This window comes from Plectropomus leopardus, chromosome 22, assembly GCF_008729295.1.
Source record: "Plectropomus leopardus isolate mb chromosome 22, YSFRI_Pleo_2.0, whole genome shotgun sequence".
In the NCBI taxonomy this organism is placed as follows: Eukaryota; Metazoa; Chordata; class Actinopteri; order Perciformes; family Serranidae; genus Plectropomus; species Plectropomus leopardus.
The window spans coordinates 4,010,132-4,025,915 of NC_056484.1; the positions used below are offsets into that span (position 1 = coordinate 4,010,132).

Below are 15,784 nucleotides of genomic sequence, written 5' to 3' on the forward strand. Positions count from 1 at the left end.
ACAACTAGCAAATTATCTAGCATTTTCTCCTTGAAAAAGCACGTAAATTATGAATCGCTAGACAAAATTACTGCAGATTAATTTTCTGTTAATAAACTATAAGCAATTTGTTGTTTCCACACTAGTTTAAGAGCCACTTTTACATATTCAGCTGTGTGGAAAATGTGTGTGGTTGCAACATGAGTAGATCAGTTTGACAGCTCATTGTTGGGAAATTTGGTCAGTACACTTTCTTTCACTGAGACCTGCTTTGCGCTTGAAATGTAGCCTGTTTAATCATTAATTGTACATTTTATTTAACTTGTAAAATCCACAAATGATCTCTGTAAATATGATGCACACTTTTCACTTTTAATAAACTTTTATTTTTGTTTTACATATTTGTGAGTGCATGTTTTCTACAAGAAAATGCATTTCAGTGTAACATAAGGACATTTTCACAGCACAGTCAGGACAGGACGGCAGCACGTGGGAGACATTTAGACTGCTGTCCAGCAGGGTCGGTACACTCTTCCTATCATACACCGCAGTACTGGAAGAAAAGAAAGAAAGAAAGTGAAGAATACTTGCATTAGTGAATGTGGACATGAAGAAATTCGATACACGAACTTTATTGGTGAGGTTGTACTTTAGAAAAAAGCTTTTACTCAACTTTTTTTTTTTAAATGTTTAAACAGAAATATGGTTTCACAGATACTTACTGTCGATGTCGGTGTTTCTGCGATCAATTTTCAAACTGTGCTCAGCGGGAGTGTGGCTCAAGCTTCGGTCTGTGAGCAGTGGAAAGGACCGGGTGAAGGCCGGGTTCAGCCCACGAATACCGTGTTCTTTCAGCCCCATGTCCTGAAACACAGTATTGATCAGTGATTGCATGTGACACCGCAAGACCACACACATTTACATACTGCACGATCTGAACTCTGGATCGTCACAGCGAAATCTGCAACAGCTTTCAAAGATTATCTTTTCACTTGCAGCACAGGTGTTGGATCTGTCTCTACCAGCTGATCCAAGCCGCAGGAACCCCAAATGGAAGAAATGTGTTTCCCCGTTTTTTTATTATATCACAGTGGCCCGTTTTCTTCCACTTCCCCCCTTGCTTCACCCAGATGGCTTTGTTCTCTCCAACATGGCTGCCTGTTCCCCATTACCGCAGAGATAACCACCATGTTCATGACACACAGGAGACGCAACCGCCAGATAAACTCTTTGCATATTGCGGCCAAACGTTTGAGGGAGCACAGATATATCATCATTCTTCCCACTGTGATTCCAATAAATCTTTATAGGCTTGTGATCATTTGACCTTTTCGGCTAATAGTATTTCCCGGTTTTCCAGCGCTGCCGTAAAAGTTTTTCATAGATGTGCATGAAATATTGACTTAACAGTAGACACGAGGACGGTGACCAATTGAAAGGGGTCAAATGATCAGTCACAGGATGGAGATAATGTACTCTTTGTTGTTGAACTCTGGTTAGCTGCGGTTGTTTATGGAAAGAAATGTCATACAATGAAAAGTTATGATGCATGACTGTTGTTGGCAGAGTTCAATGGCTGCAAACGGAGACTAGCCAGATACATTTATTTGGGATAAACTGCGAGCAGTCAAAATAGTTGGTAACTTTAGATTGGATTAATTTATTGTTGAGCAAACAGCTTTAAAGGGTTGCTTCACCCTAATAAAAAAGGCTCACAGTAGAGGCCACATGAGTCCAAAATGATAGACCTGAACCTTTATGGACCCAGGAAATTTGTTCCAACCACATCTTTGTTAAAAATGTATATACCAGACGTATATTTGCCTGAGACATTACAGACTCAACTTGGTGCATGTCCAAGAGGAGAGTCTATTTTACAGATCTGATAAACCAGGCAGTTAAAATTGCCACTAAAAATGCCATTCAACAGCTAAAAATGTTATAATGTCAGATACTGTTCTTATCTCACTTTACATAATGTCTGATACTGTTTCAGGTGTCTATTTTTATTTTATTTAAAATATCTGCCTCTGATTCCCTAGTATGCGTTTCTTTTGGGATCAGCGCTGATCATGAGTCTACTCAGTTCCACTTTGGTATAATAAACAGACTTGGGTAATAGAATGGGACCAAGACCCGACTGACCCATAATAAAACGTGGACCCAGTATAAGTTCTGGGTCAGGTCTCGGGTCCTAGGGTCTGGGTAGACCTGTGAAAACCCTCTAGGTCACAGCATGAAAAAAATTACAGCTTCTCCACAAAAGATAATTAACTTCTTTTGTGCACACAAGTTAAAAATGTCACCTTTTGGGACTTTGTATTTTCCGCATTAAAAAAGAAAATGTATTTTTCTCTGATAAAAATTATCCTTGTAGAGTAAGTTTTTTATTTTTTTCTAGCTTAAAAAATTGCAGCATATTTTATGTTTATCGTTTTAATGGCTTGTAAAGCATTAGATTTATTAACAAGGATTTATTAGTTACCATTTAAAGGTCCAGGGTGTTGGATTTAGAGGCACCTACTGGCAGAAATGGCATATAATATTAGCAACTATATTTTCAGTAGTTTATGAACACCTGACAATCAGAATTGTTGTGTTTTTGTTGCCGTAGTATGAGCTGTTTACTATATCTACATACAGTCCTCTCTCACAAAGTCAGCCATGAGCCCAGAATGGAAAAATCAAACACTAACTCTAGATAGGGTCATTTGCGTTCTTGCGTCGGCCACTGTAGTTCTTACACGCTTGGCACATGGAAGAAGTTTCATTTCTGCAACCTCACCACTAGATGCCGCTAAATCCTACTCACTGGACCTTAAAACTGTTTCAAACAGCTGCGATGTGCCTCTTACCGAGAGGATGAAGAATTTAGGGCTTCCATCTTCATTCATCTCATTCGTTTCCTGCACGAGGCTTCGCCTGTACACAGGGGAAACCACAGCGGGCTCAGCCATGGGCTCGGCCCCCAGGAACAGGCCATCTTGCTCCATTGCGCCATCTTCTCCTTTAGCTGAAGGCATTGCCACTGAAACCGAGAGTCTGCTCAGCTGAGAGAATAGCAGCAGAGAGTACAGGGAAGAGTAGACCGAGGTCATGGTGTCTACGAGTTGTCTCTCAGCTTATGAGTGTTGTGACCGGGCTCTCAGCTGTCTTATATATCCAGGAGAAAGCATTATGCTCACAACTTAAAACTGTTATATGTAGGAAAGTCTCCTGCAGAGGTGCATCCATCTTAAAGGCTAAAGGTTACCGGACGTTCAGAGGTCACAGCTTTAATTCCATTAATAGGTGTTTCTTTGTAAAATAAAAGGTTGAATAGCTCTGTTTTGTCTGTTTTGAGACGTGTTGAAACATGGAGGGCTGTAATTTCCACCTCATCACAGAGGCGTCCAAAAGGTCCACAGGAGGTCAAAGGGGCAGGGATTCATTCTGGATGTTTTCCTTCAGAATCTGAAATGAGCCCAGCAGGTGAGGACAGAGACTGACTGCACTGAATGAGTCAAAGTGCGTCATTTTTTTTGAGTGGCATCAGTAACTAAACATGATGGACCTTCTGCAAAGGTCAGCTACATGCATGAAAGCCTCCAGACTGTAGCTGCTGGTGAGATTAATGATCACAACTTTCTGCAGGAAATTATTATGAGGACTTTTATAAGAAAAGTTCCATGTTCTCAGATGGTGAACATGGTAACATTACACCTGTTTAACATCTAATCTCTATGAACACAAAGTTGTCTCATCCCTTCTTGTCATATTTTAATGCTTGGGTATAAGTCACTATAATGCCCTTCGTGTTGTTTCGTGTTGTATCTTAACTCTTTAAGACCTGAGAAAATTGGCTTAATGTCTTGCAAAAACCTATTTTTTAAGGCAATGAGCAACCTCAGAAGAAATGACCCAAAATTAGCAAAAAATCTTAGTAAAAACTATGAGAAAATTACCTGAAAATTTGAAAAAAAAACCCAAAGAAAAATAAAGTTAGAAACGAGAAAATGATCTGAAAAAGTCCTTAAAGAATAATGATAATTCTGTAAAATAATTCTGAATATCTAATTACAGAAATTAGATTGTTTCATTTTTTTTTTTTTTTTACTTTTTTCCCTGGCTTTTTTTTTTAAAATAACTTTTCAAATGTACTAATTTCTTCCAATTTGCAAAAACAGTTCTTGCCAAGTTGGTCATTGCCTTTTTTTCCTTTTTTTTTCCAAAACCTCCCACCAAAAAAACCTTCCAAAATTAAACCCATTGGCTCAGATTTTGAAGTTTTAAATTCTCGTGATGGTGTCTGGATGCAGCACAAGAAAAGGGATGTCGATACAGGTTTCAAAGAGTTAATGCAGAAGGGGTCAATGGTAAATCACGTGTCGACTCACGGTTTCAGTTCGGTTTAGGCAACAACCCACTTGGTTAGGGTTAAGAAAAGTCTGCCGTTGACGTATCTAACAACTCAAATGATTAATGACTGACGAGGCAAAAGAGCTCAAGACTGAGTTTTAGTTTCACATGAGACAAGAACGCTGCTCTCTTGGGTCAAAGTCCTGTGTTTGTTGGGCCTATCCACGTCCTGTCCTGCCCACCATGAACAGACTTTCACGCTCTTTAAATTATGTCTGTTGATCCGAACCTCTAATAATGACATGGACGGATTTTACATCAAAGTTGGTGGAAAGCCCCTTGCGTCTCCTACAGATGCAAAAGGGTGCCCCAAGTGTCAATATATAATTGGGACCAAGCTGATAAAAAGATATTTGCATTTGTAGGCAGAACTTGTAGACAATGGGACAAGATTTTGGTAACTGTGGTGTCCATTTATAGTCCAAGGTAGTATTGACCAATCACGTTTGAGCGAGCTTTAGTTGCATGTAGGCAAAGGGTTGTTGCTTTTGAACACAGCCAGGTTAGCCGTATGCACCGTATTTCCAAACTCTCTGCAATGCTATGGTAACAGGCTGATGGATAGCCTCATACTGAGTTTATATATATGAGAGTGGTATCAATCTTCTCATCTAACTCTTAACAAAAGAGCAAATAAACATATATTCCCAAATGTCTGAATTTAATATACCACGACTCTTTGATCAAACTTTTGGAGCGTTTCATCGACATGCACCCATCAGCTGATGATAAAAAACCAAAAGGGCCTCCATGTTTACACAGCTCCTCGCAGGCTTCTCCTCGGCTCAAAAGGCTTACCTTATTAACATCACAGGAGCCGTAGCGCAGGGGATGGAGAGCCGGGACATGAATAATAGCTATTGAACTCAGCTGAAGTGATTTTACTTGGAGCGGTCAGCCTTTATTTTGTAAGTATTATTGTTGGAGGGTGCGGACTTCTACTGAAGGACTGAACTTGTCCACAGGGGCACGGCCGTTCCAGCAGAAGCACAACTGAACTTGTGAGCTTCGTGCTCTGTTGTTGTAACCTTTCTCGCTTTTTCTCTCTTTCTGATAATCTCTCCTTCTCTTTTTCCCATATTCCTCCTGATTTTGTCCGTATTAACCTGCTGATATGGACGCTGGAAACCGATACCACCTGATTTAAAGCTTCTATCAGCTTCCTTGGCGCTTACAGAGAAGATTCAGTGAACTCTGAGTGGTGGTGAAGGTCTTTATCTGGTAACTGTGATTTTTCCCTGGTCTGAATTTCTAAGAAATCATTACCATAATTCTCTAACAAAGAACATTAAAAAAAAGCCAAGAGTTGAATAATCTTATGAGGACCAGATGTGATCCGGTGGGTATCCATGAACATTATTTACTAAATCTTTATGTTTCCACAACACAGCTCCTCAAAGCTTCAGCCGATGCCAGTAAAGTTTATTCAACTACTGTCACTGATTTATATTTGGTCTTGTTCGGTCATAATTGCGTCCAGATTTGATTCGGCCTTGTGCATGCTTTAAATTTTGAAGTATTTCTTTCATTGGCTCTGTCAGCTGCTTGCATCACCTGTCAGTCACCGGTGTTGTATTTCAATCACACCGCCTACAGCTTTGTGCATAAAGAGGCCTCAGAAGTCTGGGCCCTATGACATCAGTAGCAGCATTGTTTTATAATCCTCAGAGGGCCAACGCATTATTTCCTCGTCCTCTATTAACACGCTGCCTTTCATCACCGACACTCGTCTTCTAATAGAAAATATAAAAAACAAACAGTGGCTCCGGTTGCAGGGAAATGTGATGCTCCGTCTTCTATATGTGTGTGCTGCAGAGAGCTGTGCCAGAGGACGGCGTGCTGCATTCAGCAGAGATGCGGGTGCAAACGGAGGGGGACCACATTTTGGGCAGTTTTTTTTTTTTTTTTTTGTTGCCCAGAGAACAGACCATGGTTTCCTGGAACAATGCAGCTGATGAGAGTCTCTCCAAGGAAAATAAGGCTCTGACATCATGGGTTCTTAAAGCACACAGCTGAGCCAACACTCTCTCCTGCTATAATCAAGCCTCAGTGAATTTCCACTGTCGACTGAAATTGAGAAAGAGGGAGAATCTCCTCCAATGGTGTTTTTTACACATGGTTTAATGTAACTGCTGACATTCCCGTAGTAGTGCGAGGCTCACGGTGCACTTGTTGGACTCTTGTGTCTCTCTCTTTTTACATCTGGCCTTGGCTCGCTGTGACAATAAAATGTGACACAAGACTACTTGTAAATTTGTCATGATGGACTCATCACTAGCCAAGGCTGGATTATAGCCTCCGGATGTGACAGTATTTGGGATCAGAGACAAGAAATGACATAAAAGCTATAGAGTCAGAGGCTTGGACTTGAGTCACATGACTTAGCCTTGAGTCACAAATATGACTTTAGACTTGACAAAATCAAAAAAAAAGAGTTACAACTCTACTTGGACTATAACACCAACTATTTGTGAATTCACTTGGACTTGAACCTTTTGACTTAAAAATACTTGATACATTCCCCCAAGCCCAAAGATTAAAGAGTATGTTATTTAAAGAGCATGCCACAAATCAATTAATTTCCTTTTATTACTTGAATCTGAACATTAATGCTACTCAATTCCAGCAAGTCGACACTTAAACCAATCTGACAGCATCCATTCAAGTTGCAGGAGAGAACCATGAAGAATTAACACGCTGCTGAGCACCAGCTGGAAATAATTATTACTAAGATCATTTTGGTCACATAAAAAAACGACGTGGTGGTGAACAAAAAACAAATTCCAGTGTCGGAAATAAAAGACTGAGATGCAACAACTTTAAATAACCTTGTTTAAACAAATAAATACACATTTTGTTTAAATTCATTCATGATTTTTTGTAAATTTAAAAAGAAATCTGATATTAGTTTGTTGTTAAAATGCATTAAATTTCGTGAAGTGGGTATTATGGCTTTTTTAGGACTTGAAACTCAAAGTTAGGCTCTTGGACTTTGACTTATCGGTCTTCACTTGGAACTTCACACAGGACCTGAGTGCAAAGACTTGAGACTTGCAAGACAACAGTCTTGTGTAGCCAGACATATCTCTAAAGCACATGTTGCCAGCACTTGTAAAAAGGTCTGGATGCACATTTTCACTCTTCTACAGAAGAGAGAAGCGCTCTGGATTGTCTGCATGTCTCACAATCGTCCTGGGCAGCCCAGGATCCAGCGACAGTGCCCTTGTAAAATAGTGTCTGGGGAAAGAAACACAGTAACAGGGCTAACTGTAAGCATCACATGACGAACAGTACCTAATGATTATTGAGAGGTTTAACAACACAAAAGCAGCCACTCAAGGCAGCCTCACCATTAATCATGTGTAAAATTAAGCCCTACTAAAATGTGCCAAAACCATTTTTTGCACCAGGCTGTAAACATGTTCATTTCTACTGTAAAGTTGGACATTTTAACATAGTGGTCTATGAGGATTGACTCTGTTTTGGAGTCAGCCTCAAGTGGCCATTAGAGGAACTGCAGTTTTTGGCACTTCCGCATTGGCTTCATTTCTCAGCCTTGGCGGTTGCTACTTGGTTAAACTCAGCAAAGTGAAATCCTGTGTGTCCTATTGGGGGAATAAAAAAATGAATGGAGACTGATGAAGCCTTACAACCACTTTTCCTGTAAAACAACCAGTAGAATAAGTAGTAAAATTGGTGAGTGTAGTAAAACAGACCACAAGGTCATTCAAAAGACAATTGTGTGCTTAAGATGAGGAGTTGAAGAGTGTGGAGAGATTGTGTTTCAGCGCTCTGTCCAAAATCTGTGTCCTTAGATGCACTGTATCCTGAGTGCACGCAGATCAATGGGAACAGTTTTTTCCAGAACCATCCTGGTTCTTGAGGTTATTCAAACATCTTTGCGTTGCACTCTGTGAGTCACCATGTAATCCAAAATTAGCACAAATAAGAGGATAAACAGAGCATTTTTAAGACGTCCTGACGTTTGTGTTTTATGATAATTACAATTGGACGATACTGTACATCCGTATTCACTTTGATAATTGGCTTATTTGTGATGGCTTGGTTGCCCGCCACTGCCCAGGCCTCTCTGCACACAATTACTCTCTGATTTATTTGAACTCTAAATCTTGCAAGCTTGCAGCCTGCAATTGGACCATTAGGGTGAGATAATTGATTCTGTATTAGTCATGGAGATGGATGAAATAACATCCAGCATGGCCGGGATGACCGGGACCTCGCCAACCTCCCTGCTGCTCCACATTTTGATCTCTGCCGTCTGCTCCACGCCGGCCAGAGAGTCAATTTATAAGGGTTTGATTGTTGTCCCACATACATCCGTTTTTTTAAAAGTGCTGACAGTGAGTGAGTTAGAGCTCGGCGCTGTCACTGCAAGCATCCTCCAAAGAGCTGAACATGCAGCTCTGGCCTCAGGGAGCACCACGCCCCGCCGTGTTTGCTTTGGCAGACCCCGCCACCTCTTAGGAAGTATCACTTTGTCATTCTGCACACAGTTTCAGACTGCATGGTGCTCCAAGCTGCAGCTTGAGTTACGACTTTTTCTATAACTAAAATGGCTTAAAAGATTTGTACTGTACATGCTTAAGAGACAAACATCTGCTTTGCAATTATCTGCTGTTTATGTGTCTGAATCTGCAGGGTTCCTCATTAAAGCTGCATAGAGTTTACCAGCGTGATGTTGCATAATAGAGGGAGTTGTGTCTTTATGGGATGGTGTTTCCCCAAAAGGTTTTATGAGTATATGTGCATTCAGAAAGTGTTCAGACCCCTTCACATTTTGTCATGTTGCAGCCCTAAGTTTAAATCATTTTATTTTGCCCCTGAAAATATACTTGATACCCCATAATGACAAAGCAAAAACTGAATTTTTAGATCTTTTTTGCACATTTTCTTTAAAAGAAAAACACTGACACAAGCATTCAGACCTTTAACTCAGCACTTAGTTGAAGCACTTTGGCAGCAATACAGCCCCGAGTTTACTTGGGTCTGATGCAACAAGCTTTGCAAAGCTTGCTGCATGACAGGCTGATCACAATGACAGACTCAACAGATATTTAAAGTTGTCGCAAATTAAGAAAAGAAAAAAAAACTCATAGGGCTCCCAGCAGGCCACCAAAGTTGTTGATATTAGGTTGAATTTAGGTTATGATGTTGGGCAGCCAAAATTAGACAACATCTAATGCCAACTCCATTTTAACAGAATACCGATGAAAGATGATGTTGGTTTTGAGTTGTGTTGTGGAACCAAAATCCAACATCTTCCTAACATCTCATCTCAATGCCATGTTGATAGAAAATAATGACATTTAGTTGTGAGGTACGCAAACCAAACCTCAAAATCTGCAAAACATTGTTAGACATAAAAAAATAAAGTCAACCCAATTTTTCTTCCTACAAAAATTTAATGTCTGTTTGTCTGACATTGTATTGACATCCTGTGCCACCTTTGTGGTCCCTTTACAAGATTACAGATTGAATACAAAAGTGTCAAGCAAGAATGACATTAATCCTCAAAAAGTCAATTAAAGTCCATGATTGTTGTCTTTCTGGAGATTTCTCTGCTCTGGAGCTCAATCATCTCTCTGACAATTGCTCAGTTTGGCCCTGCAGACAGCTCTAGGTTTTTCCAAACTAGGTTTTAAAACTTATAGAGGCCACTTTGCTCTAATCTTCAATACAGCAAAAACGTTTGTGTCTCCTTCCCCAAATCTGTGCCTCGAGACAGTCCTCTCTCTGAACTTATATAGACAGCTGTGTGCCTTTCCACATCATGCCCAATCAGCTGAATTTAAAACAGGTGGACTCCAATCGAGGTATAGGAATTGGAGGCACCTGAGTTGAATTGTCACAGCAAAGGGTCTGAATGTCGTTGTCAATGTGATATTTTAGTCTTTTATTTTAAGGCTGCAGCATAAAATGTGAAAAAAGTGAATACTTTCTGACTGTAGTGCATGTGCAAGCTGCATGAAAAAAGCACCCTAGCCGTTTCTGTGATGTTGACAAGTGGTTTATTCAGCAGGAATGGTGAACAATTTGTCAGTATTTTTTTTTCTACAGAAGGCAATCGAGCACCATAAATAACAGCGCTGTAATCAAACACTTTCTTGGACAGTGAGCTTCAGGAAATTACGTTTTCTCATTGAACACCTCACAGAGTCGTGAATCTCTCACTCCCACATTTTAGACTTTATTATTATTTCACACAAGTGACAGACAGACATGTTTGGATGATTCATAGTCACATGATTTATAGTTGTTTAGCTGTAGCTTTCTTCAAATTTATACCAGTTACACAGAAGGACTTCTGTCTGGCTCAATTTGCTACTGTTACATTATAAGCTGCATTTCAGACAGTGCGCGAGGGGCTTTTCATAGCTGCAGTGCAGTTCAGACAAGGATGGCATCAATGGATTTTTAATAGTTTAGTTCATGGTAAAATAATGCTGAGTGAGGCTTTTCTTTCTCTTTAAAAAAGTCTTTGGTTTGTACTTTATATCTGAAAATCTTGGAGGACCAGAGTTGTTTTACAACCAGCGTCTTTTTTTACTTCAGCTGCCAGGTCGACTGAAAATATAATTTGTCAGGATTAGACACATTGTACACATACAAATTATGACTTTTTAATAGTAACAAATAAAAATACACTTTTAAATTAATTAGTGAAAATAAATTTTAATTCAGACTGCCTAATGATCCTATCAGCCCAAAATTCTGAAGCAACGTTAGTCTGAAAAATGTCCCATCGGGCAGAAAGCCCATTTCTCCAACAGCCCGATTTTCCTAAAATTAAACGTCCATTGCTCCCATTTTTCCATATATACTCCCTGCAATTTGGCTTAAACAGAGAAACACCATGAAGATTACTGTTGGCTTAAACACCACTGAGAAACATTGTGAAGGGTTGTTAAAACACCTACAATCAATGGCTCAATCGACACTGCAACTCCACTAAGGGTTGGTAAAAACATCCAGTATTTGTGACTCATATGACACTATGAACGATCAATAAAAAACACTCGAGATTGGTGGCTCAAATACCACTGAGAAACTCTGCAAAGTGTTGGTAAAAACACCTTGAATTTGTAGCCAAAAATTGCAGATGGGAAACTGAAATTAACTGCAAGGAGTGGGTATTTTCAAATAAACTTCATTTTGAAGCATTTGGCATTGTTGTTGGAAAAACAGACTATTGGAGAAAAGGGCTTTTGATCCTAAAAATATTTTTCAGACTAATAATGCTTCGAAATTTGGGGCGGTTGGAACAATGGCATGGCACCCAAAATGTTTTGGTCAACTCCTGGCTTATTCTTAACGTGAGACGATGTAACGCTCTGAAGAAAAACAACATTCTTCCCCAAATTTAAATTTGAATTCATCATCAGCATAATGCATCTTTGCTTTGCTTAACACTCAGGGGTTTTGTCACTACAGCCTTATTTGACCAGTAGCTTATGCAGGCTAATGTTAGCTAAAATGTAAGCAAAGTTAAAGCAATAGTTTGACAATTACAGAAATACACTTATTTGCATTCTTTCCCAGAATTAGATGAGAATATGTGAACACTTTCATATCTGAATGCTAAATATCAAGCAAAAGCCAGAAGCCAATTATGTTAGCCTAGCATAAAGACTGTAAAGAAGGGGAAACTGCTTATTGGCTAGCTTGCCAATGAGCACCTCTAAAACTTGCGTATTAACAAACACATCTCATTTGTTCAATCTGTAAAGGAACTAAGGTGCAAAAACAGCTCTAAGGTTTCATGTGGTCGCTTCTTGTGTTATTTTGTGAGCTTAGGAGATGCTGGAAGGCGGATTTCGTTAACTTTACACAAAGCAGAGTTAGGTGATCATGGATGTATTACTAGCTCTGGATACCGGACCAAAGATGGCGCCTATTCAATCCAATTAAAATTGCTCACCTGGTGAATACGCTTAAAAAGTTTCAAGCTCTCAGATTTACTTCAATGATATGCAACCCACTGTCTGTGGGGCTACGCCTGCAAGTTCCCGCTTGGGTCAAAAGGTGGGATTCCATTAACCCTTAATTTGAAAGAGCCTTATTTTGCAAAACTGCAATGGAAACTCTTTTTTTTTCTCTTTTCTAAGTCACATGATGTATACCAAAGAGTGTCAGTAGGAACTGTCTCCCTCGAGTATGATGCAGCAGGTGCTACAAGAGGTGTTATTGCATCACATAACTTCAAAAGCTGAGCCGAAATTCAGCTCATCCTGAGGTTTGGAACCCACAATTCATCCACCTCCCAGAAACCCCTCATATGTGGCCGATCACATGTATAAAGGGTTTGACTTTCCATTATCGCTCACACTGCAGTCCCTCTAATGGCCGCTTGGGGGTGGCTCCAAAAGTAAGTCAGTCTCCATTGTCCCCCATGTTAATGTGTCCAACTTTACAGAAGAAACAAACATGTTTACAGCCATACAAAAAAACAGTTTTGGTCTTTATAGCTAATTTGCCTTTTATGAAAAATATACAGGGCTAAATTTTTGTGACACGTTTAAATGTTGTTAAGGCTCAAATTTGGCTTAAAGTTATCCATATTAAAGGTCTAGGCTGCTTTGAGTGACAAGTGGGTGTCGTCCACAAACCCATGAGTGATGTTTCAGTGGCTACATCCATTATTTTATACAGCTTATGGACGGATATGAAAGTGACTCTTGGCAAGAAAGTGAAATCCCCAGAATTTCAAACTATTCCTTTAAGCTGGACACTGTGCAACATTAATAATAATACTAAACTTTAATGAGAAAATTTGCTGACGTTATGACTCTTCTGTACTGGTGCTCCTGTTACACTACATTTTAGCATGTCACAGATAAAGGTAATGCTGTTTGACTCATGAGAATCTTGGGATATGAAGGCAAATTTAAAATGCCATTATCCTGTAGTTACCACTTGTAGCCACAGTGGCCGCTGTTGAGCAAAAGCTACATAGTCTCACGTTTTTTGATTTTTTTTTAATAATCAATACCTTGGCTTCCAGTGAGGTGCATGAACGTGCACATCTCAGGGCAGACAAAAGCACACCATGACTTTTAACAATGTCAATACAATTGGAAGAATCACAGTTCACAGTACTTTTGTCAAGTTATTTGGCATAAGGGATCTATATTGAGAAAATAATTCAAAAACAGTAGAAAAAATAGCATTTTGCCTTCTTGGGACCACAACATGGTATTTTCTTCTTTTTTTATCTCCATGCATTCACAGATTTCACACAGATACATTTACTCGCTTACACTACTACCTTATTGAAACAGCTTACAAATAAAAACACTATTAAAATGGTGGCCACAAGGCTGTGCAAAAGGGAAGACCTCCGATGTAAGCCCTGCCATCTGTCTGTCTTAGCCATCTCTTGCAAGTAACAAACTACAAAATAGCACCATTATACAGTGGATAGGATTCTTAATACAGTTTTGTTATATGAAACCATCATGTACATTGAATGATAGTAATGCATAGGTTAACATAAATGGGAGTACTGTTTGATTATACACAGGCAGAGGAGGCAGAGCCAGAGATGTCTTGGGCGTTTTGTGCGATAAAAACGACTGTAAATCCGCATGGAGGCTTGAACAAACAGCCGTGACTGTCGGCCCTCATGCAAGGACTTCTCAGAACTGGCGTTTCATGAAACGTGTGTGTGTGTGTGTGTGTGTGTGTGTGTGTGTTTGACCCTTGCTCACAGTTGCACAACTCTCATTTACACTGTGGGTGCTTTGTATGTGTGTTTGTGTACTGTTATATGTGCGCCGTATCTCACATCTCCAGGATGATTTGTCATTTTTGCAATATTTACCAAATCGTTCAATCTGTTTCTCCGAAGGACTGGAGCAACAGACGCTGTGGATTTTTCGTTGTACTCTCGCCACGATGGCAGGCAATGCAGTCCAAGCGACAACTGAAGTAGCAGAGTTCTCAGCCTCCCTAAACTAACAAAATGGCCAAGATCGAGTTAATCGTCAGAGCCTCTCCTTTTGCTTCAGACATAAGCGTTGGTTCTTTAAGAGAACAGGAAAATTATTTCACTCTTCTTTGTTGACTTGCTGTGACTAAACTTTCATGACTTGCGCTTAACCTTGAACACAGGCCTCCACTCAAATGTTGATCACCGGTTACTGGATTGTTGACAAAAATCAGATTTGGCCATGACAAACATGTTGCCTGATTGTTGTTTTTTTGACTTATTCCACTGACTTATGCCAAATGCACTTTGAATCCAATGACTGACCCATTTCTGACAACCAAACAAGCACCGTCTGGCCAAAATAAAACTTAATTTGATTTAGCGTCTGGTTAATTACTCTCTGTTTTTTGAAAACAGGCACACTCTTGTTTTTGTACTTCCCACCTTTCTCAAAATCCCCTCTAATGGTGCTTGATCTGTTGTTGTAGAATTGTTTGGATTGTAGACTCAGTCCTCAGGTTCTCAACACTTCCTGAGGCTTAGGTGGGATTTGGATTGGACTCAAACCTTCAAGGGACTCCACTGAGACACACTGCCTTCAGGAGTCAATGAGAAGTGGGGATTTGACTTGGGCTCAAGGTAAAATAACTACAACAGTGTTTAAAGTTTGATAATGAACCATCTGGTCTTTGTCTGTTAAAGGTCCAGTGTGTAGGATTTAGGGAGATATATTGGCAGGAATGGAATATAATAGAACAGGTATGTTTTCTTTAGGTTATGATCACCTGAAAATAAGAACTGTTGTGTTTTTGTTACCTTAGAGTGGGATATTTATATCTATAAAGGGAGTGGGTCCTTGTTTATGATAACTGCCATGTTGCACCACTATGTTTCTACAGTAGGGCAGAACGGACAAACCAAACAAACATTGGCTCTTTGCGTCAGCCACTGTAGTTAGCAGCACTTCTGCAACAAGAGCATAGAAAAACACATTATTTTTTTCATCTTGAAACGGCTTTAATCAGTGTTTTTGAAGGTTTATATGTCTGTTTATTTTGGAGAGTTAAAGGCCTCTACTGATAATTGAGCTCCTGAACTTCTGGATTTTAAGTTATCAGAGAAAAAGGTTAGCACACATCAGCAGGTGCTGGGCAAGCCGCCCGTCTGTGATGAGCCAAACAGCCTTGGAAAATCACTGATTTTTAATGTGAAACTGCTATATTCTGTGTTTTTACCAGGTTTTATTGCTGGGCCCACGTGTTTTTGAGAGGAAGAGACCTCTGCAGATATTTCAGCTACCGCTTAAAACCTCCTGAACTTTTGAATTTAAAGTTATCAGAGAAAAAGGTGCAGGACTAGTTACTCGTCTCCAACATGCCGAACAGCATTGGAGAAACACTCATTTTTAACATGAAACTGTTTTATTCACTGTTTTTAACCATTTGAATTGTCCAATCT

General features: G+C 39.7%; 1 protein-coding gene across 1 annotated transcript; it reads right to left on the reverse strand.

Moving 5' to 3' along the window:
• Nucleotides 1–473: 473 nt before the first annotated feature.
• pmch (pro-melanin-concentrating hormone) lies at nucleotides 474–3,077 on the reverse strand. Its single transcript, XM_042510940.1, has 3 exons — nucleotides 2,835–3,077; nucleotides 702–843; nucleotides 474–532 (listed from the first exon to the last, which is right to left on the reverse strand). Exons 1-3 carry the CDS (start codon nucleotides 3,075–3,077, stop codon nucleotides 480–482), a joined length of 438 nt encoding a protein of 145 aa, XP_042366874.1. The 3' UTR covers nucleotides 474–479.
• Nucleotides 3,078–15,784: the final 12,707 nt, after the last annotated feature.

Excerpts from the sequence above, each read along its gene's own strand:
- pmch (XM_042510940.1), bottom strand. The coding sequence starts at position 3,077 with ATGACCTCGGTCTACTCTTCCCTGTACTCTCTGCTGCTATTCTCTCAG. Across the intron at positions 844-2,834 it reads CTAAATTCTTCATCCTCTCG|GACATGGGGCTGAAAGAACA; the intron begins GTAAGAGGCACA and ends ACTGTGTTTCAG. Across the intron at positions 533-701 it reads CAGAAACACCGACATCGACA|TACTGCGGTGTATGATAGGA; the intron begins GTAAGTATCTGT and ends CTTTTCTTCCAG.